The sequence below is a fragment of the Macrotis lagotis genome, chromosome 1, assembly GCF_037893015.1.
Source record: "Macrotis lagotis isolate mMagLag1 chromosome 1, bilby.v1.9.chrom.fasta, whole genome shotgun sequence".
Lineage (NCBI taxonomy): Eukaryota > Metazoa > Chordata > Mammalia > Peramelemorphia > Peramelidae > Macrotis > Macrotis lagotis.
In genome coordinates, this window is record NC_133658.1 from 514,923,586 (window position 1) to 514,950,481 (window position 26,896).

General features: G+C 33.9%; 1 protein-coding gene across 12 annotated transcripts in view; it reads left to right on the plus strand.

Moving 5' to 3' along the window:
* Positions 1–26,896, plus strand: part of CASK (calcium/calmodulin dependent serine protein kinase) — a 466,034-nt gene that overhangs the window by 335,476 nt on the left and 103,662 nt on the right. For all 12 annotated transcript variants that reach the window (XM_074214148.1, XM_074214150.1, XM_074214151.1 and 9 more), the window contains 2 exons: positions 7,028–7,127; positions 23,558–23,679. In XM_074214148.1, coding sequence (XP_074070249.1) covers positions 7,028–7,127; positions 23,558–23,679 — 222 coding nt within the window. The remainder of the gene's footprint in view (positions 1–7,027; positions 7,128–23,557; positions 23,680–26,896) is intronic.

Sequence of the window (26,896 nt, forward strand, 5' to 3'; positions counted from 1 at the left end):
GTCTCTTCCCTTCCTCCAATCCAGAATTCATTTATCAAAGTGATCTTCCTTAAGCCCAGATCTGATCATGTCACACATAGATCCACCCTCCCCCCATAAACTTCAATGACTCCCTGTCACCTCCAGGTTCAAACAGAAAGTCCAAATAGAATGCCATAATGTTTGGCATTCGAAGTTCATAACCTGACCCCATTCTTCTTGTAGCTTAGTCCACACCAAACCCCCTACTTCCTTCCTTGCTGTTACACAAAAGATTCCCTCCCCTCACTCTTCTTACCTTGCCTAAAATGTTACCCTTCATCATCTTCACCTCCTAGCTTTCCTGACATCCTTCAAATTCCAGTTAAAATCACACTTACAGGAAAAATTTCTCAATCCCCCTTAATGCTGGTGCCTTCCCTTAGTTAATTATTTCCACTTGAGCCTGTGTATTTTATTTGTACATAGTTGTTTGCATGCTGTCTCCCCTGTGAGCACCTTGAGAGCAAGGAGTGTATTTGACCTTTGTACCCCCCCAGGATTTATTACAGTAAGTAGCACAGAATAGATGCTTAACGAATGTTTTTTGGTTGAAGGTAAGGCAGTGGGGGATGGAGGGGTACCCTTTGGGTTCAGCAGGGTATGTGGGGTATAGTAGTAGGACAAGTTGCAAAGCCTAGTGGTTCTTTGATCATAATGGCAGGGCACATAAGACCTAGTGGTCCTCTGCAGCCATATATCCAGCATGTAGCCAGGTTCCTGAAGAAACCTTGTCCTATGACTTGTGAGATCTGGTCAAGCAGGGATAGGGTGGAGTATTGAGAGAGAACTCTCACCAAATTTGGTGGAATTTGACCAGCTCTGTCTTCTGGTACCTTGTGAGATCTTGGAGGGGAGAATAGGCTGAAAGGTTTACTATTTTCATGTAAAGAGGAAGTGTTTCACATGAAATGAGAAGAGAATCTCCATCTTCAAACGAAACTGCATTGTTTCCCAAATTACTTCTGCTTCTGGTTGTTATTTGAGAAATGTGCAACTTAATTCAGTAGAGATAATATAGTGATTCTACTTACTTTAATTGCTTTGGAAAATAGTGATATAGTTGTGTTTTTTTAACTAAATGATTCAATTAAAAGAAGGAAAACAGAATGGAATGTATCTCTAGAGAGTGAAGATCTCTAATAAATTCCCACAGTTATCTTTTATCAAGTTTTCAAATTAAAAACCACAACTTTAAAATTTAACTTCTTGATTAGTTCAACTTTTAACTTTGCAAACTTGTATAACTGTAAAGATGAAAGTGTCTTGAGCAAAATAAGGAAGCTTAGAGAATGAATGAGTTTAGGGAATAAGTTCTTGTTTGGACATGTTGATTCTGATACCTAAAGAATTCAATATCCAATCATATGGAGATGTCTAGTAGTTAATGAATGATCTGTGACTGCAGTTCAGGAGAGATATTAAGACTCAATATAATAGATTTTACATATCATAGTGATGATATTTGAACCAGTGAGAACTGGGTAAGATTATAAGAGAAAATAGAAGAATACCCAACAAAGAGCTTTAGAGTATTTTCATGTTTGCTAGGCATTTAAAATTCCATAAAGGAGATAGGCATGTTGGAAAATATAGAATGAAAACCAAGAAAAACAGCATCCTAGAAACCAGAGGTAAAGTATGTAAGAGTCAAGTGTGATAACATTATCTAAAAATCTAATGAGGACTAAGAATACCCTTGGAATTTCACAGATGTGAGATGATTGGTAACCTTTGAAAGAGTAATTTCAATAGAGTGATAGGGTTGAAAACTTGAGGAGATGGCAGGGTTAGGTGGCTCAGTGGATAAAGCACCAGCCCTGGAGTCAGGAGTACCTGGGTTCAAATCTGGTCTTAGACACTTAATAATTACCTAGCTGTGTGGCCTTGGGCAAGCCATTTAACCCCATTTCCCTTGCAAAAACCTAAAAAATAAAATAAAAGTCTTTGTAGAATGGGTAAAACTGAGCACGTTTGTAGGTACCAGGGAAGAAGCCAAATCAGTAAAGAGAATTCAAAAATCATTTGATTTGTCAACATGCATTTATTAGCCATATCTTAAGAACTAGGCACCAGAAATGCAAATAGAAAAGTGGAATCATCCCTGACTTCAAAAGTTTATGTTCTAATATATTTATGTTCTAGTATACCAAATGTTAGGCAGTGGTAACCAGGGAAAGGAGATGAATTTAGGCAAGCACAAAGATTGTGGGTAGGGCCTTAATTTTCATGACTTTTCTACTACAAATGCATAATAATTACCCCATGTTTTATACCAAAGAAATTTGAAAGGATGACTAAAGAGGAAAATGTCAGTTTTTGAAGGGATTATTTGAGGTCAGGCACATTAATGCATTACTCGTTCCAAACATTCTAAGAAGCAATGTGGAATTATACTAAAAAGATAACAAAGATATCCATATTCTTTGACCCAGAATTACCACTACTAGAACATATACTCCAAAGAGTTCAAAGGCAGAAAGATTGGTCCTATATACATGTCATTTCAGTAACATCCTTTATTTTGATAGCAAAGAACTAGAAATATCAGATTGGACAATAGCTAAACAAAATTTTATATGAATGGAATAGAGTACCTTTGTGTGGTAAGAAGTAATGAATTTGACTAATTCAGAGGAACTTGAGAACATCAAAATATGTTGATGCAGAGTGAAGTAAGCTGAATAAAAAACAATGGAAAGAGCCACAGTAAAAGCACTGAAATGCTTTGTAATTATAATGACTGAGCTTGACTCTAGAAAAGAGTTGAGATAATATTCTGCCTCCATTCAATGTGGAAGTTGGGAATTCTGAATGGAATGTTACATGTACTATTAAATATGCTTGACTTGTTGCTAAACTGCTTTTTTTCTCATTCTTTTTAAATCTTTGCAATAAATAAATCTGCAGTAATAATTATCTGGGTGGAGAGGAGTATATTCAGAATTGAAACTAATACAAAAATGAAAAGCATTAATAAAAGTAAGGTAGACAATATTTAAGCTTGTCTATTTAAACTTTTGTAGAGATGAGAAAATTGTCATGTGAGTCAGTCAATATTTAGTAGTCTCAGTTCTTTTAGTTAAGAAATAATAGGTCATTTGGAGTGCACAACCTAAATTTAAGGGGGGGAGAACTTTATTAAATGGATTTTTTTTTTTCTCTTTTGTATAAGAAGTCAATCCAGTCAGTCATCAGTCTGGTTTATTTTCATACAGTCATGGAATTATTTGACTGCCAGTATACAAGACTATTCTTCATCCCAAACAATAAAGCATTCCTATTTTTATAATCCTCATTAGTAACCCTGATATTTTAGTAGCTCAGGAGATTTGTGATTTCCTCAATGTGGGTACTTCTGGAGTATAACTTGGACCTCTTCCCTGCTGTCTTATCCAGTGTAACTCATTTCCACTCAGTGTTCTGGGAGCTTTTCTTTAGGTCTTGTATGTAGCATTATGGAGTTGCCTACTGCAGCCCAGGAACTCTCTGCCTTTTATACCTGATTCTCCCAAATGTACTTCTCTGCTCCTAGGAAGGAAGCTCTATCAGTCAGTTAACAAATATTGATTAAGTGTACCAAATACTGTGCTAAACTCTGAGGAAACAAATATGAGAAGGGAAAAAAAGACAGCCCTCAAGGGGAAAGACAGTAAATAACCAAAAAGAAAGTGAAGAACTTGGGTCTTTAGGGGGAAGATATCCTATACAGGGGTGTGGTGTCTGAGGGGTCTTCCTTCCCTGGAGGCTTTGGGAAAGGTTCTCCATGCTCCCTTCCAGGCAGAGGTCTCAGACTTGAGTATACAGACTGACAGAATGGGTTCCTGGCCGCAGGACGAAGAAATTCAAAGGAGTGCAACTTGCTGAGGAAGACAAAAACAAACATTTATTAATCAATCACTCCTAGATGTCCAATGCTGTGCTGAGTGCTTACAAATATCTCATTTATCTTCACAAGTTCCCTGGGAGGGGTGCTTTTAGGATCCCACTTTAAAATTAGAAAGGCAGATAGCATGGGAAGTTCTCAGGTCAGATTTGAACTCATGGCCACCTCCATGTCTAGTCCTTCTTTTAAGCTTGAGTACAGTCCTCCAACACTGTTGTACTGTAGTCTCTTTTTGCCCACTCTATATTTCCACATGTTCAGCAATTTGAATTCTTTAGAGATTGGCAATATAATTTTATCCACCAGAATATTATTGGTGTCAGAAATATATGGTTGTGTTTAAGGAGACGTTTGGAATAATTGGAAATGCTCCACAATTTCACAAATATAGTCCAGCCCTGTCTCCCAGTTCTGGGCCCTGTTCATTGTCATTTGTTTATCTCCCCTAGTTGTATGTGCTGATGGATCAGTTCAATGGAATGCTCATCAAGTTCATATCATGATCTGGATGATAGATATTCTTTATCCACTTGATTTTTCTGGTATGGATAGTTAAATCAATTTTTTTTCCTTTACTTTTCTCTTTTTAATATTTGTGAATTTTATTTAGGAGACTAGTATTCTCACAGTAAGGAAATTCAAGAAATCTTTGTTCTTTTCTTCTAGTAGGATTTAATTTCCTTGATAGCAAGGTTTGCTTAATTTTTGTATTCCCAGTGCTTAGTGCATCTTAGGAGCAAAGGGAGGTATTGATATAATTTCAATGGTATGAGGGATTCCAGATGTGAAGACAACTCCTACAATGCAGATCAAATACTTGTCTGCAATTTAGAGTCCTAGAGATTTACCTAGTACATTGAGAAGCTAAGTGCCTTACTCTTGCTATCTCTACTACTGTATTTCAAAAACAGCACTGGAATCCATGTCTTTGATACTTTTTTACCTGTACTCACACTTAACACTGATTTCTCTACATCACTACCCCTACCCACAATGGACCCTTTTCTTGTTAAAAAAGAAGTTTAATAAACAAAGCAAACAAGCACTTTGGTCATTACCTATCAGTTTATGCCTCAGTCTACATCTACAGAAATTCTTTGGGTGACCTCAGTTTGGATTTCTCAGGGATAGGTGATATTCTTTGATCCACAGATATATAGCATCACAAGAAGACTATTGGGGTTAAAAAGATAGGTTCATGTTATCTTATTATATAATTTTGCTAACTCTTATTTTTCTTCCTTAAGGATATGATTTCTCTCTCACCACACTCAACTTAGATCAGCGTATACCATGGAAATAATGTAAAGATTAAGAGACTGCCTTCTGCGGAGGGTGGGAGGAGGGAAGCAAGATTAGGGGGAAAATTGTAAAATTCAAAATAAATAAATTTTTTTTAAAAAGATAGGCTCAGAAGTGTTGATGTTGTAAAAAAATTAATTTTAGGGCCAGGTCTGTGGTGTAATGGATAGATGGAGTCAGAATCCAGTCTCAAATACTTAATAACTGTGATCTTGGGCATTCACTTGAACCTATTTGCCTTCTTTCCCCTACCCAACCCAGAAAAAAAAAATTTTTTTTTTTTGGTTTTTGCATGGCAAATGGGGTTAAGTGGCTTGCCCAAGGCCACACAGCTAGGTAATTATTAAGTGTCTGAGACCAGATTTGAACCCAGGTACTCCTGACTCCAGGGCTGGTGCTTTTATCCACTACACCACCTAGCCGCCCCCAAAAAATACATTTTTAAAAGGAGTATGATCCATTACCTCTCTAATGAGAGAGTTCTCTAAAAACAAAACTGTCATTGCATGGATTTGAATTTTGATGCCTTTAATTGCCGGTTTTTTGTTTTTGTTTTTGTTTTTTTGCTGAAATACATGACTTGATAGAATTTTAACTTTTACTTGTAATTACATGAATTAACCAACCAAATATCTGATTTGGCTGGTCACTTCATGTAATCAAAATTTGACTCTCATCTTGGAATATGTATATTTCCTTAGGTACCTTTTGCTAATAATCCTCCCTCCTTCTTCTTGATTGGGACCTTTTTCTAATGTTTTAATTGTTTTTGTGCTTCTCTTAGCCCTCCCCAGATTTCCCACATTCCCTAAGTTTTGAAGTCTTATTGGAATGATCACCTTCCAGTTAACTATTTTATATTCCTGTTTACATACACACCAATCTGAGTGTTATTTTTATATATTTTGCCATATAAATAAGCAGTTACAGAGTTTTATCTGCTGTAACCAGTGAATTATGCCAGCCACATAAATATATTTTGCCCTTGTATGCTTTGTTTTTCCAAATTAAATTTCTCCATCCTAAATCCTGTTGAATTTAATGTTTTATTTCTTACCAAAGGTAAGCAAAGGGAAAGAGAAGGTATTTCTTCAAATCATCTTAATATCAGCAGAATTTCTGATTTCAAGTCTTTCTGCTTCTTCGTTAATAACTTTGTTGATATATTTATATGAACTTAGAGGTTTAATTCCATAGGATCCTGAATTGTTTCTTTCCTGATTTCCAGATTCAATTCAAACACAACTAGATAGAAGACTTTCATTTTGAAAATTGACATGTTCCTTTAAATAAAATCACATATTATTTCTATTGTACTTAAGAATTCTTTATGATAATCTCTTCTTAGAACTGGATTCTACCCTTTTGCTGAATTAATTCACTTTATTTCAGTAAGAGAAAGAAAGAAATAAGGTAGAAAACAAATTAGTTGGTCTTGAATGACTGCACAATAAAAATATTGGTCAAACATGTCCTTATTTCATAAGAAATTGAAATTTATTTGTGAAGATAAAATAAAATAAAATTGTCATTTGCAAGTTATAGAAGGCACTGCTAAAATGTACAAACTATAATCATTTTCCAGACTGACTCAAAAAAAATAAGTCCATGATGTTAGTTTTATCAGTAATGGAGTAACCTCTAGCATTTCTGTACTGATATAAAGAGACTCTAAATTAAACAAAAATACCCCTTCATTTTGCCCATGAGACTACTTTTTTTTCTAATCTTTTTTCTTGGTTGTGTTTGTTTTATTAACAGATTATTGTTGTTGCTGCTGTTTTTAAACTTAATGAATTTTGCGTGTATGTTTTATTTTAGGGTGCAGTACTAGCAGCTGTATCAAGCCACAAATTCAACTCATTCTATGGGGATCCCCCTGAAGAGTTGCCAGATTTTTCTGAAGATCCTACCTCCTCAGGTAACTTCACTAAAGCAATCTTATCACTTATATTTCATTACTAAAGGACTTTAGAAAAAACTCTTCATTTTCTCCCCACTTTACTGATGTTATATGAGATTCTAGAATGCACACTGGTTTTAGTATATCGGGTGTGTACACACACACACACACACACACACACACACACAGCTTCACATACAAACTCATAGGCATACATATACAGTTAGATACACGCCATGTGTGTATGCATCTTAACACAAGGAAGATTTGTCTTTTTTAAATGTAAATATGTGTGTGATATCTTTCTGTGTTTTGTGTGAGTCTGTATTTGAGTCTTTAAATATACATTAGACTGTGAGCTCCCTGAGAGCAGGGAGTCTTTTTTGCCTTTCTTTAGATCCCCAGTGCTTGGCATAGTACTCAGCATTAATGAATGCTTTTTAACTATTGAGTGTGTGTGTGTGTGTGTATGTGTACACACCATGTGTCTGTGTCTATATAACTGTGCCTGATTATAGTTGTCTTGTTGTATCTTTATGTATTTTGTTGTATTATTGTGTGTGTATTTATATACTGTCCATATGAGATACTGTTAAGGCACATGCTTTTGTGTGATGTCATGTTTGTGGACATGTTGACATATGCAAATGTGTTTCTGTATGTCTGTATGACTCTTGAATGTCTATCTATATAGAAAGGTGGGCAGATAGGTATGTTTTTATAGTGTATATTAACTGTATTGTGTATAAGTTATACATATGTATATAGTATGTCTATGATATTACTATATGTAGCAATATATGCAAAATGTATTTTTACATATACACACAGATATACAAGTGGTTTTGTATTTGTGTACTTGAGTTTTAGTATTTATGATAAATTGTGTTTTTGCATATATGTGCTTGTGTACTTATATTGATGTTTTATATATATACAAATGCACACTCGTGTGTGTATGTGTGTGCATTTGTATAAATATGCATGTATCTGTATAGGTGTATGTGAGTGTAGAGATTGGTGTGTATAAAGAATGTATGTATGGGTAGTTGTGGGTGTGTACAAAAGTTGTTCTATAAATAAATTTCTGTATTTATACATATGTATAGTTATTTGTAGTAGATGTCTTTGCATAAAGATGCATATATACATGGACAAATGTGAGTATAAATTTATATATATGCACATGTTTCCTCCATGTATGTGTATTTTTGTATATATTTGTGTGTGTGTGTGTGTGCATCTGTGTACAAGTATAGGTATCTGTCTATGAAGATGCAAGTGTCCTGGTGTATATCTAAGTCTGTGTATGTAAACTAGAGAATAGTACAGCAAATCAACTGGGACAAAAAGTGTGTTGCCTTAAAGCAAGTAAGAACTCAACCAAGATTAGATCACATTAGTGAATTTCTCCATAGATATGTGGATCTGTGTTAATGTCTGCCCATGTGTCCATGTGAGTGTTGATTTTGTGTGCATGAGTATGTATTTGTAGATGTATGCCTGTGTGATCTGTGCATGTTGGTGTGTGATTGTATGTTTTTGTGTGTATACATATACTGTTCTTGAATATGAGTTTGTGAACATATGTCAGTTTCTGTGTCTATAGATGGGCGTATGTAAGAGGAAGGTATAAATATCTGGGTCTACTTCAGTGTATAAGTTTTATATGTTGGAAGGATCTTGAGCAGTGTCTGTGTTTCTGGATCTTGGGTATATATGTGCAGGACTATGTTTGTGATTATGCATTTGTCACCTTCAGTCTATTTGAAGTATGTGTGTCTCTTTAGGTCATGTGGAGACATGTGTGTGTGGCTCAGAATCTGTGTTTATGATATGGTACCTGGGTCTGTGTGGCTACAAGTGCATATGTGTAATGTGTAGATCAGTATGGACATCTGGGCATATTTGTATTGTGTGGACAGGTGCATCTGGAAGTGTGTTGGGAAGGAAGAAAGGTTTCTAGACTTGCTTGTGCCCACAGGTTTATGTATCTTACTGTATCTCATGGACCTCTCTCTGCATTGTCTGTGGAAGGGTTTATACCCTTCTGCAAGGCCTTTTGAGATAAAATTACTTCTTATACTTGTATAACTAATACCTAGCATATTGCATGGTATTCCATTGGTACATATTAAAGATATCTCAATTGATATGTCTGAATAGATCTGTGTTTGTATGCCTGTGCCTGCATTTAGATTAATTTGTATGACTTTGTGTATGTGTGGATGGACTACAGATCTGTAAAGTATACCTTATGTGTATGCATGTCTGTGAGCATTTCTAGCTCTATCTCTGAACTGTTTGTCTCTGTAAGGATCTTTGTGTCTGGGGATGTAGAGAAATGGAGAATATTTGTATGTGTGTATATGAATGTGCATGTGTGTTTGTGTGCACGTATACATTCTATGCTCAGGGATGTGCTTGTACATGTGTGTACACATGTATTTAACATGGTATATCTGTGGTGTGTGGATCAGTGTGTGTAACTGTTCAGATTGTAATGTGTATATATGTGTGTGCATGCATGTGCATTGCTATTCATATACGTGTATATGCCTTTGTGTCTACGTATGCTTTGTGTAATGTGTATATTTGCACATTGTATATATATATAAGCCTGTGTTTTGATATGTTCATGTATATCTCTGTGTATGTAGAGAGATATGGGTATAAGTAAATGACTATTAATTATTTCTGGCAGTATGAGGGTCTACATGTTTTCTATTTCTTTGATACATATGTAAGAGTGGATGTCTGTAAGTGTTCTTTGTGTGTAGTAGTACGTATCTGAATATTTGTGGCCCTGCTTATATATAGTCCCATGTATGTGTGTGTGCATTTTTGTACTGTGTTTGTGTTTCTCCATTTCTGTGTGTATTTGTGTTGTGTGCATGTTTGTATATGTCACAGAGCTTATGGGTGTCTGGATTTGTGTATGTCTGCATATGTGTGTATTTGTATTAGTGTGACTTTCAGGGACTTTGTAAGTGTTTCTGGCAATAGATAGCTTGTGTATACATACACACAGACACACACACACATATACACACACACACATATGTGTGTGTATGTATTTGTATAAGATATTCATTTAACAAGTATTTATTGCCAAATACTATATCCCAGGCCCCTGTGGAGGCCTATTCTGATGGCTCATCCCTGTGTGGAAAGGACCCTGAGTTCTCTAAGACTGTTCTAGCAAAGCATAAACTCTGGCAGATTCTGCCATGCTGGAAAGGCTTCCAGGACAGTTTGAACAATAGACCTCTGCTTTTTGAAGACAAATCAAGATAAGTTCACAGATGAATTCTTGGTCAGGACAACTCATGAAACAACAAGACAAGGGTCTATGAGCCCTATGCAGCCCTTTGTGCTCTTTCTGCATTGATAGCTAACAGAATTGCAGAAAAGGGGTCAGAGGATATTAAGAATCATAGAGTTTTTAGAGCAACCCTGAACTTTAACTTGGTGGGTATTCCAAATACTTAAGCTTTGTCCAATGACCAATGGATGTACATAATACTAGACAAACTAAATCATATCTATTAATACATTCTAATTCTAAATGAAATAAGAAGAAAATGACAGCTAAATGAAAGGATGACTTGCTGATTATCTTTAAAGAAGGAAATAGAGCATTCAGTGGAGCTAGATTTGTCAAGAAATATCATTTTATTGGATATCTGCCCATTTTATGCTGCATTACTCAAAATAAGCATTTGCAAAATTTTTGAGTTTATTCATCAAAATCTATTACAGAAAACAAAGATATAAATTATTTCCTCAGAGGGTTCATATTCAATCAGCATATTAAATTAAAATTTTCAGTAAAAATATATTTGGAAAAGTAGATCAGGAAAAAGGAGTGAGAAAGGACAAAGACCTGTAGACTTCACAGAAAGAAGCCTCACACATATTATCATGAATTTCTTTCTTTAACAAAAGAATTGGTAGGAACTAAACATCATGACCATTGCATAAGATCACAATAAATGAAATCATTTACATTTTGACAAGTGACAAATCATTTCTAATGTGGGAGTCAGTCTTAAATCAATTCACTACTAACTTGCTGGAAAAGAAATCATATAGAGTACAAATCTAGAAGAAAGAATAAAAATGAGAAATTGATACACTATTCAGTTGAAACAACTCAATCTTGATGTATTCAAATAGTTATTAATTTTTAAACATTGATAATGGAAAGAAGACTTGACAGATACAGACTATGTAATTTCATCTAGTAGTTTAACCATTGTAAAGGGACATAAAGAACCATTTAAAAAAAAAACCAAACCCTTAACTTCATAAAAAAAGAGATATACAACAGCCAGATTCACCATTAGTTTGTCATTCAGGCAGCAAAATATTTATTCAGCATTTACAGAGTACCAGACTTTGTCCTAAACCCTAGGGATGCAGAAAAAGTAAAAAATAATCTGACCTCATCGAACTAACAGTATCATGGAAGGATAGAGAAGGGTACATCATGTAAAGGACTAGGTATGGACAGTCCAATCCATACAGCATGCCATCATGATAATATGGAAGTGCCCCTATGTTCTCCAAAGCTGAGCTAGCAGAGCATAAATCCTGGCTGGTGTGTGTGTGTGTGTGTGTGTGTGTGTGTGTGTGTGTACATGTGCATATAGATGAACTTGCAAATGCAAACACAGATCAGCATATGTGGCACACCCAAGTATAGAGAAAGGGTCATCTGAGAAGGGATGGCATTCACATTTGGGAGACCAAAAACATCCTCTTGCAGATGATGAAATTTTGAACTGAATCTTGCAGGAAACCAGGGAAACTATTGGGTAGAGGTAAAGAGGGAGAGGATCCAGACGTGGGGAGAATCAGTGAAAAGATTGAAAAATTCAGAACAACTGAATTAGACCAGGTGGACAAAAAAGAGATCTGTGCTAAGGGCAGCACAATTGTTAGAGCTTTGAGGGATCAATTCACAAGGTATCTGAAGTAAAGGGAGATGAGAAAGATCTAGAAAAAATCTTAGACATTGTAATACAGAAAAATGTTACCAGGATTACAAGATCCCAATTTACTGTTAGTTGATGATAGGAAAAAAATAATCTTAATTGATAGAACAAAATATCACCTTACAAGGCTTTGGTTTTTGTTTTTAGAGCAAAGACCTTCTTGTTTATAATTTCTGGATTCCTTGAAAAATATAACAACAGAGATTACCTTGTTTGATGACCCTCTCTCTGATCATAAATATCAGGAAGACATGTCTGGTATGCCAACAGTAGCTTCCACTCCTACAGAACACATCCAAAATAATTTCCAAATTGTCAAAGAATAACATGTAAATGATGAGGTTCTCCAAATGTTCCCTATTGGCAGATGATATCAAGTCCTGATACTGCAGAGCTTCCTGGAAGAAGTCCATAACCACTCAAAAGAATGTAACCTAAGTATCTACAAAAAAAAAAAAAAAAATGTCTGTTGCTCAAATAATAATAAGTTAGATGGACAACCTATAAAGCTTCTCTATAAGTATAAATATTTTAGATATTTCAAGTGGACAAGAAGTTGAACCCAAAATTAAACAGGGAGAAAGATTGGATAACATTGCCTTAATGAGAGTTATTATTCAGTAGATCACTATAACAATAGATATAAGAAAAATTAAACATATTAAAAATGCTATTGTCCATATTACATTATGAATTTGGATGACCAGTCCATCAAGTTAGTAATTGAATATGAATGTTTGAGATATACACTGCAATTTCTCCCAGAAATGAATAAACCTTTGTGGTTACTACTGTGTGATTTGACCAAGTCACTTAGCTTCTGTGGTCCTCAGTCTTTACATTTATAAAAGTGAGGGGGTAGGAGTAGGCTTGAATCTTCAGTCAGATTTTACCTTGCCATATGCCTGTTAGGCAAGTTACTTTCTATAACTGGACCTAAGTTTCTGTAAAATGAGACAGTTGGAACAGATAACCTTCCAGTTCTAACAGTCTTATGTATAATCAGAAAACTAGATATCATATATATTGAGCAAGGGGGGAAAAAAACAGATGGACAATTCAAGTACTCTATAGGAATCCCTGACATATAAAAACAACTAGAGAGTACTTATAGTATATTGTGTGAATGCTCTCTGGAGGAATTTTAAAAGATTATTGGTAGGATCTTTGTAGGCTGAAAAAGCTTGAATGGAAATAATTAGGACCAGTGGAGAAATTACACATAGTATTGAGATCATAGACTCAATAAAGCACAAGACATTGATTGGTAGAATAAAAGTATACAGTGCTTTCATTTCTTATATATAGTCGTATTTTAATTTCTTTCTCTTCTCTGGTACTTCATATATTTATGAAACTCTGCAGAAGAACTTGGAATTATTTCTGTTCCATGTTGAACTCAAAGGTATCAGTCATGTAACTAATTAGTGGCAGATCCAGGTTTAGAATCTAGTTTTTCTAACTCCTATTATGTTCCTTTCACTAAACTTTGCCTCCTCTTAGAAGTCAAAGATTTAACTCTCTTTAATGGATTTTGTTCCAAAACCTTTCCCCTTTTCCCTTTTTTTTTTCTTAGCAAATTCCCTTCTATCCTACTTCTTACTTCTCTTTTTTTGCCAGGACTTTTTCCTCCTCTTTTTCCTTCTGCCTGTGTAACTCTCTCTTATGGGATAGTCACTCACATAGAAATCATGGGTATGTTAATTAAATTTGCCCTCTTTACTCTGGTAGAATTGGTTACAACAGAGCACATAAGCCTTCTCTGAGTTAGAAGACAGTTTTAAAGAGATGTTGTGGCTGAATGTTACATTCCCCTTCTGCCAGCATGCAGTCCTTTCTCTAGGCTCATATTTTAAAGCCTTTCTAACTTATTCAGATTTTTCAGAACTTAAATTCTGCTAGACCAGAATCACCTTCATTCTACAAGGGGACATCAATCAGAATAGGACTTTAGTGGAAATTATATTCAGCAAAATAAGGATAATACATTTTTATAACATTTCCCACTTAAGAAACACATTCCTCACAACAGTCCTTCCAAGCAAATAGTTGTTATCCCTGTTTTACAAATGGGAATGTGCTTAAATGATATGTTCACAGCCACATAGCTAAACAGCAGTTAGACCTTGACTTACATCCATATCTAGGACATATTTCCATGATGCTATATTTTTTGTTTTAATATAACTAGAATACATACCTACAAAAAATGGCATAGAATAAAATGGGACCTTTTAAAAAGCAACATATATATCATTGTTGTTAGTGTAAGGGAATTAGATTATAACTACAGGAAATTTTTTTTCTTATATTTCCTGTTCCAGGATACCATTTAAAGTGATTTGGAACTATACCTGAATAATTTTTTTTAATTATTTCATTTCCATAAAACTTTTCTCCTTTATAAAAAAAATCTTTATTTCCACTAGTATAGTGCATTTTAATAGAAAAAAAAGTCATGGAAATTTCTCGTTAGTTTCAAATAGTTCCTGATCCCTAGAACTGTAACAAAGCATTTGCAGCATATAGGTTGGGTTTGAAAAGTGTACTTCATCTCTGATGGTGTCTTCCAAAAGCTTTGAACGTTAACTGGTAACATGTAATTTGACTAATCACAAAAGAAACATGGTCTGTGGAGAGGGGAATTTTCTGTCATTAAAAGCCATATGAATTCATACACTCAATCTACATGATTGTACCTTTGTTTCCTAGCTTGATTATTCTTAAATTCAGTTGGTTAAATTTCATCTTTAAATGTAAGAAATTAGAGCAGTATCCCTGCTATCTGCACTGAAAAAAGTATTTTTGTATATGACTTGCCAACTCTTACATGGGTTAGTAATTCCAGAATCCTTTAAATTTGTAATACCTTTGGTTTCTTTTTTTCTTGGTATTCTTTCCTGGGTTTTAATGATCTTAACAACCTAAAATTTTGCCTTTAAATATTATTTAACAAATGTATATCCTTCACCTCTTTACTTTTTACTTTGTTTTCTCACTAATACAAGTGCATCAAAAGTCTTCCTGCATATAGTGGTAATTTTCTTACCAGAAACGAATCATAACAGTTATTGTTGTTTACAGAAAGCAAACCAAAATGATTTTTTTCTGGTCATATATTATAATTTTTGAATTAATAATGTGAGTTTTAATTTTCCTTTAAATTGTCATCTTTTTATAACTGTTTCAAGTATGAACATTATCAACATTAGTTAGTTTAATGCTAGAGAGATTAAGTTTCTTACAACAGTTCCTCAACGTCTTTTGAGTTGTGTGGTGCATGTCATTAAATGCAACTACGCTAAATTTGTATAAACCTATCAAGGTAAGAAATAATTAGAGATAATATTTGAAAAACTAGAATCTTTTAGATTATTTAAGAATTTGTCAAGTGCACACTTCATAACAAAAAAGAAGTCTAACAACATTTTTTGCAGTGGAAAAATTTGTTTTCTGCAAACATTTAATCTTTATGTCACTGAAATTTTAAGATTTACTCTTATTTTCTGCATCAGAATCACTTTGTCTTATGAGATTAAAAATGTAACTTGATCTTAGTCTATTTAACAGTAATTCAAAACAATACTCTGTCCTCATTCAAACAGAAGCATTAAGAATGAGACACTACTAATTTTTAATATTTAAAATTCACAGATTTTTCTCTTAATCTCAGTAAATTTTTTCAGGTAACACAGGGGTCCCATCTTATTGGGGAGATGTTGGATCCAGCTTTTTGTGGCTTATCTAGTATGCCCAACTCTGGCTTTATAACTTGCTTGATCTGAAATCAGACTTTTGTTGTTTGTCTATATGCTGCCTCCCTACTAGGACTTCTAGCAGCAGAAAGTAGGTATCCCTTCATTTTCCTTTAAGGCTTACCTGTCTGCAAGTGTTTGGCTTTGCATGTTTAAAAATATTCAACTTGATTTCTCCTTGACTATTAAATGTTTAATTTAAATTTTAACACTGCCTTCTAACCAAAGAAAAAGTATTATATGTGTAATTAAATATGCTATTTTTAAGCCATTGCTGTATGAATCAAAGTTAATAAGCTCTTTGACAATACATTTCATGAATACAGGCAGTATTAAAATTTTAATTTCATTTTCTATTCCTTATCTAAATTTCAAGATAATATATAATAAATGTTGGGGAAAAGACATCCTTGCCTTTCCTAGTTTGTTTTCAAGAAAACTTTTCAAAGTGGAGGAATTTATATACAAATGATCTATTCAAGTTCTTAGATACTTTTTAAAATAACTTTATACTTGCTTGACTTTTTGCCATTGTTTTAAAATGATTAATATGGATCTATTCAGTGTATTTGTAGTACTATGTCCATGAAGTATTTGACTGTAAAGCATCTGGTTTTGTAAACAGTGGCACGAGAAACAGGACTTCATTGCAAGATGATATGCTTTGATTATGTCAAGAAATCGAAGATTAAATTACAACACACAAAGGAGGTTTAGGAACTTTGAACTCTGAGAATTGAACTTGTTCCTTTAAAACTTGATTTCATTAGTTTAAGCTTGAACAGAACATCTTTCAAACAAATACTATTGTTTTGATTACAGTTATAGTTTGATTATACTTGAATTAAAAACTTTTTCAGTTGTTCACTATAGTTATATAAATTTATGTTTGAACCACGGTTTATTTCTATTTTTAATCAGTAAACCCTGTCTTATCATTTGGAATTGTAAAATGACAGATGGAATTTGGCATTGTTCTTCATTTCATAAAATCTAGAGGTAAAAGGAGCTGCCTAGTCCAACCAGCTCAGTTTATAAATGAGGAGATTGTGACCGAGGGAGGGTAGGTGACTTGTCTAATGTCACAGAGAAAGAAGCATCACAGTTTCAGCACAGGTCCTGTAACTCCAAGATGAGCTCACTTTTCCCTAGACTAACACTGGCTAATATCATTTGATATTTTTGAGTTAGCAGAATATTTACTTACAGATAAATCTTTAAGCTTCCAAATAAAAAAGATAAGCCATTTTGACAGGATGCCATGTGATGATATTGAATATTAATATTATAACCATGGCATATGAAATTCTTAAACAAAGAAAATTATAGTGATCAGGTACCAATATGATGACATTCTTTAATAATTCATGCAGTATTGCTCACATTTGCAAAGTAATGTGGGAGATGAAAGTAGTCGCTTATGATTGAATCAAACTTTTTAAATTACCAGAATTCTATTTCTTAAACTAAAAGTTTCTTTTGGCCTTAAAGACAATCACAAGTGAGAATATGTACATTTATCAAACAGGATGGAATAGTAAAGATGTAAGTAATTAATAAATAAGTTTATACTTTCAAGCATTTTCCATAATGGGAGTAGAAAAGTTTTGGAAGACATTTATACCAACCAGTATTTTTAGAGGTATCAAAGCAAAGATCTGATTTATTTAATTATACAAAATGAAAATATGAATTCTGTGAAAAACTGAGGAGGGGGAGGGGAGAAAGGAAATGACTAACAGCATTTCATAATTGGTTTCTAAGTAAGTTTATCTATATACATAGTAAAGGCATATTTGACTATATCTTTAGAATAAACCACATATGATTAACATATTTAGGAAGTAATAATTAATAAGCAATAATTACAAAGTAAATAAACATAGAAAGTAAAAAATTTAGAAGCCACTATGTAATTGAATATTAATTACATAAAAGTATTGTTTTAGAAAACATAATTTGAGGTGAAAATTTTTAAACATTTATTAAAAGGAATAAATGGGATGAAGAATTTGAGACTTGAATCTAGTTAAAAACTTTTCCTTCTATTGACTCAGATTACTTTCTGGGATTCATTTATTTATTTTGCTCATCTCCACCTATAAACAAATTTGTATGGAGATTTTATATAATCTTTGGGGAGTTTTGCTAATAGTAACTAAATTCTCATCCATATAGTTCCCATGGATATTATTGCATTATCTTTCTCTCTATCCCCAAACACTGAAATTCCCAGATACTTAGGAATCCATGTTACTGGCACCTCTGCTGTGCTAACCATATAGTCTTCAACTTCCATCTTGATTTCAGTATACTTATGTTATCCCTGCTTAGACTTATCCTTCTTAAAGAACTGTACTGAACTTCTAACTCCGAATTTCATAATTTTATTCTCTTATTGCCACCTCTTTTCCTGTTACCTGTCACACTCAACACTAAACCTGCTTTTCCCCTCCTTCTTGATAACTTTGATCCTTCTGTTTTCTCCAAACTATTTCCCCCATCAGGCTTCACTTGCCTCAATACTCAGATTTGACCCCAGAAATCTATAATTCCTTCCCCCCCCCAGTCCTCCAGTAGTATCTTACTTATTATCCTCATCCCTAGATAATCCCTAGCCATCATCCAATTTCTCCACTACTATGTTGTTGAATATCCCTAAGAAAAAAGGTGTGAAATTGAGCTATAAATTTATAATATATTAGTTTAAAGCCTCATATAAATGCTAGATATTCCTTTACCTGTTTCTTAATGATTCCCTATCATGCATGGTTCAGTGGAAAGATCATTGACTCCGGGATCAGAGCATTCAAATCCTGTCTCAGAGAACCTACACTCAAATCCTGAGTAACCTTGAGCAAATTACTTTACCTATCTGAACCTCAGATTCCTCATTTGTAAAATAAAAAGGAGACTAGATGGTGTCATAGGTTCCTTTCAGGTCCAATTCTATTATGATCATTTCCTATATAAATGTTCAGGGGCAGTTAGGTAGCACAGTGAATAGAGCACTGGTCCTGAAGTCACAAGGACCTGAGTTCAAAGCCAGCCTCAGACACTTAATAATTACCTAGCTATGTGACTAACCCCATTGCCTTGCAAAAACCAAAAAATAAAATAAATAAATGTTCAGAATTTTTTTCTTTCCTCCAAATCCTCTATATTTAGTCTATTTCACTATAAGTATTGAAGCAGTTAGACAAGAATTCCCCCAAACCTTTCCCTCTTCCTTCTCATTAATTTTGAGTGTACCATCATCTTTAACCATATATATATATATATATATATAAATATATATATACATATACATATATATATGTATATATATATATAATGAATTTTCTCATTTTGAAGTTTTTGCCTTGTGATAATTTCAACTTACAAAAGATACAAGAAACAATAAGGGGAAGATCTATTTCAGATCTGATTCTGACCAGTAAAAGAAATGCTGAATAATAAAGCACAAACCTTGGGAATAGGCATCCATGCCCTCAGCTAAAGAGGGGAAGGTCAGATATGATCTGAACTTTAAGAAAGCAGATTTCAAAACGTTAAACCCTGTCACTCTAAAATATATATATATATATAACCCTACATATATATATATATATATATATATAGAGAGAGAGAGAGAGAGAGAGAGAGAGAGAGAGAGAGAGAGAGAAGAAAGGAAAACTACCACTTGAGTCTGCTATGGCTTTCTAGTGAATTAGTTTATACTGATCATTACATTTTCCAACTGCTCACAAAATTTCCTTTTAAAAATGCATTCTGGAATTTTACTCTAAATCAGCATTAAACTCATTTGCCTCTTTGATGTGACTAATCTATCTTCCCATTTTTTGAAAGAAGGGCCACCTTTCTTTTATATTGGTTTGTTTTTTTGATGATTTCATAGCAGTGATTCATAGTTTTTTCATAGCAGTGATTCAACAAGCATCTGCATGTTCTTACAGTATTCTAGAAACAGTTCACCCAAATTTAGTGTCTTAAACTCACTTGAGGACAAAAGTGAATTCTTTATTCACTTCTTTGACTTTTCAGTCCCTGTTAACTACTTTTCCCTATTCTTCTTAGTTTAAAGATCATGACTCAGGGCGGCTAGGTGGTGCAATGGATAGAGCACACCAGCCCTGGAGTCAGGAGTACCTGAATTCAAATCTGACCTCAGACACTTAATAATTACCTTATCTGTGTGGCCTTGGACAAGCCACTTAACCCCATTGCCTTGCAAAAACTTAAAAACAAAACAAAGATATGATTCTTGGTGAAAAAACTGAAACTAAATAAGAGTTATGCCCTATCACCCTCTATTATTGACTTGTCTTAAATAAGCAATAGTCTGCTTCTCCTGTCCCCATTATGTATTTCTAAGCCATTTTTTTTCTTTAGCATCTTTCATAAACTTTAGCTTCTCTCTAGACTTTAGATTTTCTGAATCTTTGCCTATAAGACTGAGCCACTTTTTTATTCCTGTCTTCAATTATTTATTTTTCTTTTCATCTTGCCTATAGATCTTTTTACAGACTTCTCATTAATGAACTTCCCTATACAGCCATTTCTGTATCTTTAGCTGCCTCTTCCCCTTTTCTTCTTTGTTGAATTGATATTTGGCTTTTTTTGTAACAGTTTTATTATTGAGAATCTCTCATTCATTTTGAACTTAACTTTTAGAGTGACAGGGTTTAACTTTTTGAAATCTGCTTTCTTAAAGTTCAGATCATATCTGACCTTCCCCTCTTTAGCTGAGGGCATGGATGCCTATTCCCAAGGTTTGTGCTTTATTATTCAGCATTTCTTTTACTGGTCAGAATCAGATCTGAAATAGATCTTCCCCTTATTGTTTCTTGTATCTTTTGTAAGTTGAAATTATCACAAGGCAAAAATTTCAAAATGAGAAAATTCATTAGATATTTAATCAGATATCCTACATTGTTTCATGTAATTATCCTTTTATTTGCATATTCACTCATGAATAGACTTAATTTTAAAATTATTACTCTTTTAATATTAATAAACCATATAAGTAGTCTATCAGAAAAAAATTGTTGATAGACATAGTTATGATAATAATCAAATAATTTGCAATTATATTGATTAAAATTCTTTGAGATAGCCAAGTTAAAATTTAATTGATGATTTTTCTGTTGATTCTATGGCTTTTTTTAATTTCTCAGTCTGGATTTTTATAATAATTTTAATGATTTTAGAATTATTGTTTTAGAAAATACAAGATTACACTGAGAAATTTTATAACATAATAATTATATCATTGTCTATTGAGACTTTTTCTTTTTAATCAGACTTCCAATAAATATTTATTAAGCTTTCACTGTGCCAGAAACTATGCTAAATGCTGTATATAACAATGATAGACAAGCCCTACTCACAAGGAGCTCACAGTCTGATAAAGGAGACAACATGCACATAACTTCAAAAAGTTATATATGCAAGATAAATAAGAAGCAGTCAACAGAAGAAAGCAGTAGAATTAAAAGATGTCAGGAAAAACTTCTTGTAGATAGTGAGATTTTAACTGAGAACTGGAAGGAAGCTAGGGAAGCCAAGAGTCAGAATAAGGAAGGGGAATTTTTAAGGTTTAAGCAATAGCCAATGAAAATGCCCCTTTGGAGATGGAGCTTCTTGTGCAAAAAGTATCACACAGACTGGTATTACTGGTTCAGAGTCAGGTGATGGGGAAGACTGTAAGGTATAAGAAGCCTAGAAAGGAAAGGTTCAGGTTATACTATTCTTTTTTTTTTTTTGTTTTTGCAAGGCAATGGGGTTAAGTGACTTGCCCAAGGCCACACAGCTAGGTAATTATTAAGTGTCTGAGACAAGATTTGAACTCAGGTCCTCCTGACTCCAGGGCCGGTGTTCTATTCACTGTGCCACCTAGCTGCCCCTAGGGACAGGTTGTAGAGAATTTAAATATCAGTGTTTTATATTTGATCCTGGAAGAGACAGGAAGCTTCTGGAGTTTATTTTGTAGCATTGTGACATGAAAGATCTATGCTTTAGGAAGATCATTTTGACATTCATGAGAATGAAAGGCGTCAGCGTTGTCTCTCCTATCTGAACATCATCTACTTTAAAAAAATGCCTACACTCAAGAAATTTTAGATATCTACAACTAAAATTAGCTATCAAAATGTGAATTAATGTAGGTAACTTAGTTAATGAGATTAACTCATAAAGATGTCCTTTTATCAAGTAAAATCTGCTCACAATCACTACTACTTTAGAAGGCAGTTCCATCTGTGTAAAGAGAGTACCTTGAAAAGATATTACCTTCTAGATTAAAGAGCTTTAAAAAAATTCTAAGATATTAGAAAGCTTTGTGCAATCTAGATATTTTAGCATTAGGAAAAGCCATCTTATGGTAGGAATACTAGATATTGACCCTTAATCTAATCAAAAAATAATTACTTTTTTGGATTTTTTAAAATATTTTCTTTTTTGATCATAAAAGTATTCTTGCCATTTAGGCCATAAGTAAAGAAACTACCTTTAGTAATCCTTGGTAGATCACAATTTCTTTTGAGGTAAGGAACTTCCTCTACCAATGAACACTTTCTCAGCAATTTATGGTCTTTGACAGTTGCTTGGGACCTAAAGAAATGAAAAGTGGTTAATTATTTACCCAGGGTCATAGAGCCAATATGTGTCAAAGACTGACTTGAATTCTTGAATTCATTAAACTCCTTATTTTAACTCAACTCTTTCAGACTGTGTAACAGATCTTGTTGGGTTTTTTCACATTCATTCTTAATTTGATGATATAACTACCAACAGAATGAAACTGTAATCTCCCATATTACATTGTAATCTAGAGATTAAGAATAACATTTGTGGTGCTGCATCTGTGGATTGTACAAATTCAAGTTTGACTAAAAGTCATAAAGTATTGTTTGTTATCTATATAGTCAGCTTTATTTTTGCTCAAAAAGGCACTTCTTGAGAATCAGTAACAGAAATGCTCAAAAATTAGTAGTTAACAATTACCTATGGTTGAACTTGATACTGACTTCTTTAAGACTCCTCATTATATTTCATAATTTTATTGTATACATTGTAGAATATCTAAAGGTGATTCTGGGTGTTTTAGATAATTTTTATGAAAAAGATTAAACTTCTTCATTATACATGAAGACAGTCAAGCGATAAGATACTTTATGGACACATCAAAAGTGGATTACAAAACATGTAATGAAACGTGTAATAATTTTTATTTAGGATTTAAGCCAGAGAGCAGAATTAGAAATTTGAAATCAAATAAAACAGTCCTGTCTTTTTTGTTATTCTATTGTTTTTACCTTTCAATCATTCATTTCAGAGGTTATTAAACATAATTTACAGTATAGTTTTATATAGAAATATCCTTTATAAATTACCTTTAGTTGATAAGATGAAATAAGGAAGCCACTTTAAACATTCAGGTAAGACAAATCTGGATGCTTTAGAAAAGTTGTTATTGTAGAAAACCAAGTCAGCTACCATTGTTGAATGACTATGTCATGATATACTATATCACTAAGTGCTCTAGAATTCAATAAGTTTAGCCTTCAATGAAGGAAAGTCTTTGCCATTGTAACCTTAATTCGTTGTACTGATGTGGAAAATACTATTCTGAAGATGAGTTTACCAATGACTTTTTCTTCTAGCCATTTATTTTCTGTTTGTTTACCTGTAGGAGCAGTCTCACAGGTGCTAGACAGCCTGGAGGAAATTCATGCACTTACAGACTGCAGTGAAAAGGACTTAGATTTTCTACACAGTGTTTTCCAGGATCAGCATCTCCACACACTGCTAGATGTAAGTTCCCTTCCATCTATTCAGCAAGTTTCCGTATCTTTTTTTATTTGCCCTAATTCTGTAAGAAAGAATTGGAAAGATCAATATATAGATTGGGCATTGAAACAATTCACTTTATATTGTATCTTGTACATATCCTAAGCAAAGAACTTGCTTTATTCTTTGGTCATTAAATCATTAATACTATATTATTAGCTTGAATTAGAAGCAGTCAAGTTTTTTTAGTGCTTATGGTTTTATAGTTCTGAACCATTTTGTGAGATTTTTGAGATTTTCTTGAGTCAGCTAATAAAGTCCTATCTTACTCCATATTCTTTCAGCTTTCTTCCAACCTATTTTAAAGGGTTTTTTAAGCCAATTGCCTCATTTTAGATTAGCTATGCTAGTAAGTATTTTAATAAAAAAAAAAAAACTGATAACCGTTAGTGGCAAAAAGTATTGGACACTGTGAACTATATTATATGTTTAGACATTAATGTTTATAACCAATAAACCAATACTTATTGTGTCTAATAAGTGCAAGGTGCTATGCCAAACCTGGAAATGACATAACAAAAATAAAGTAACAATTCCTGTCCTCAACAAACTTACTTCATCCTGGGAATACAATATGTAAAAGATGGAAGATGATCAGGATAAGGGTGACTTTCAGAAGTGACACCTGAGCTTATCCTTGAACAAAACGAGACTAAAAAGTGAAGACGAGGAAGGGTTGCATTCCAAGTATATAGACATACAGCCTTTTTAAAAGCAAAAAGATGGGAAATAGATTATTGAGTTTGGAGAATGCTATAATTGCATATTTGTTTGAAACATGAAGTACTTGGAGGGGAGTCATGTGAGTAAACCTGGAAAGGTCAGCCCAAACCAGATTGTGAAGGATATAAGTGAATTTTTATTTTATACTAGAAATATTGGAGAGCCACTGGAGTTTGAGAAAGAGTATTATGACATCTGAGTAGAGAATGGATTAAGCAGAAATGTACTAGAAGTAGGAAGACCAATTATGAAGCTATTGTAATTAGCATGAAGCCATGGAAAGCCAGAGGACCTGGGTTCAAATTAAATCTCTTCTACTTAACTAGTGACCCTAACTAGATCCCATTAATCTCTCTGGGTCTCGTTTCCTCAGGTATAAATGAAGGGGTTGGACTGGGTGACCTCTGAAGTCCCTTTGGGTCTATTCCAACCTTGTTATATAATGTAGCTCACCCACCTCACCCAGCTCTAGTCCTCCCCAGTTTGTTTCAGATTCAGAATATATTCATTCTCTTTGAGAGAAAATGAGTCAAATAGAATGAAACAGCTATTGATTTCCGTCACTGTCATGGTGAAAACTAACCCTTCTCCAGCCCAATGATATTGGGAACTGTCCAAGAGACAGAAGAGATTCACTGGTGTTTAAGGCACACATCATTTTCCCCTGTCAGTGCCCTCAGCAAGAACCATTGATTCTCATTTTGTGTGTAAGAAAAGGAAGCTAACAAAATTCACTTTGAGCCAAAACTCAATTCTTCCCTGTTCCCAAAAGAATCAGTGGAACATTCCCCAATAGACTCCATAGTCCCTCTTCATTTTGGGCACCAAAAGCAAGAAAAAAACAGTCCTTTTGCCCAGGAGTGGTTGCCTACCTTAGATCTCTATCTAAGAAGAATTCCTTCTCTCATTTGGGAACTTCTTGCTAGGGGGATGAAGTGGGTAGGGTGCCAGGCCTGGCATCAGGAAAACATATCTTCCTGAATTCAAATCTGACTTCAGATATTACTAGAATTACTGGGTACGTCACTTAATCCTGTTTACCTCAGTTTCCTCATCTATAAAACTAGCTGAAGAAGGAAATGGCAAATCAGTCTAGTATCTTTGCCAAGAAAACCCCAAATTGGAGTCACAACGAATCAGACACAACTGGATAACAAAAATAATGACCCAGGCAGTCCAGTATCCATTTGTCTATTGCCTTATATCCAGTGATACTTCTCCATAAAGAAAATATTGATTCTTATCTAGAGCCAAATAAATAAATAAATAAATCATAGATTATAGGCTCATAGATTTAAGTCTAGAAGGCATTAGAGACCTCTCATATTACAGATAAGGAAACAAAGACATGGGTTGAGATTTTACCAGAATCACCCGGTAAGCAAATAAGACAGTATTTAAACTAGGGCCTTCCTGAATTCAGAGTTTGGTATTTTCTGCCCATTTCTCACTAAAACCTTCCATTGCCACCTCAATTGTAATTAAGTTGGCCTCACATACACTAACCATTTCATCAGGGTGTCTCTCCTGTTGCCCTATCCTGGTTGTCTCAGACATTTATAGAAACCCAGCATCAAAAACATCAAATTAAGGTATCTACAGCTCTCTAAATCAATGGAACCCCATTTCCCTTCAATGACAGGACATCCAATTTTTGCCCGTGATTTTAATTACCATTATAATGAAAACAGTCCCAATTAGAAACATATCAGAAGATAATTTTATCCCATTCTGATTTATAATCCACCAAACCCATATTGAATAAAATCATGTTTATAAAAGAATTTATAGAATGAAACCTGCACATGTAGGAAGGTTCCTTGAAGAACAGTCAATCCTGGTGTGAGAAGTCCCCCTATTAACACAAAACATCTGTTTCCTTTCATTTAATATTGAGTCATAACTGGATCCCCTAAGGCACTGCAAGTATGAGTCAGAGACAAGACACCAAGCCAGAGCTTGATCTTTAACCCTAAAATTCCTTTAATAGAATCAAAATGCAATCAAATCCTACTTAGCTTTTTACCACAACATAGTATGGAAGAAAATCATTCTTTTATGTTAGTAAAATATAAAAGGATGCTCCATGCTGCAAAAATTCAGTTCCAAAACTTAAAAGGTTACCATGAATGGAGACACACACCCATTTTCCCCCTCCAGCCTACTAGAATTTCTTATCCCTGTAGACAGAGTACTAAATGAATTTTTGATTAGTTATTGTGCACACCTTTAAAAATATTTTTTACTATTCCTAACTTAACAAATGTTCCCTTTATGGTCATGCCTCAGTTATCCTGTATCTTTCACCAGTTTACTTTAAAAGTTTATTTTCTTGCTGAAGGCAGTTTATTTCTTTCTGTAATCTATCCAACCCCTGATCCCATTTCTCCTTTTCAGTTTGCAACTGATCTTCCCTTTAAATTTTCTGCCATTATTCTTGGTCATCCACTTTGAAACA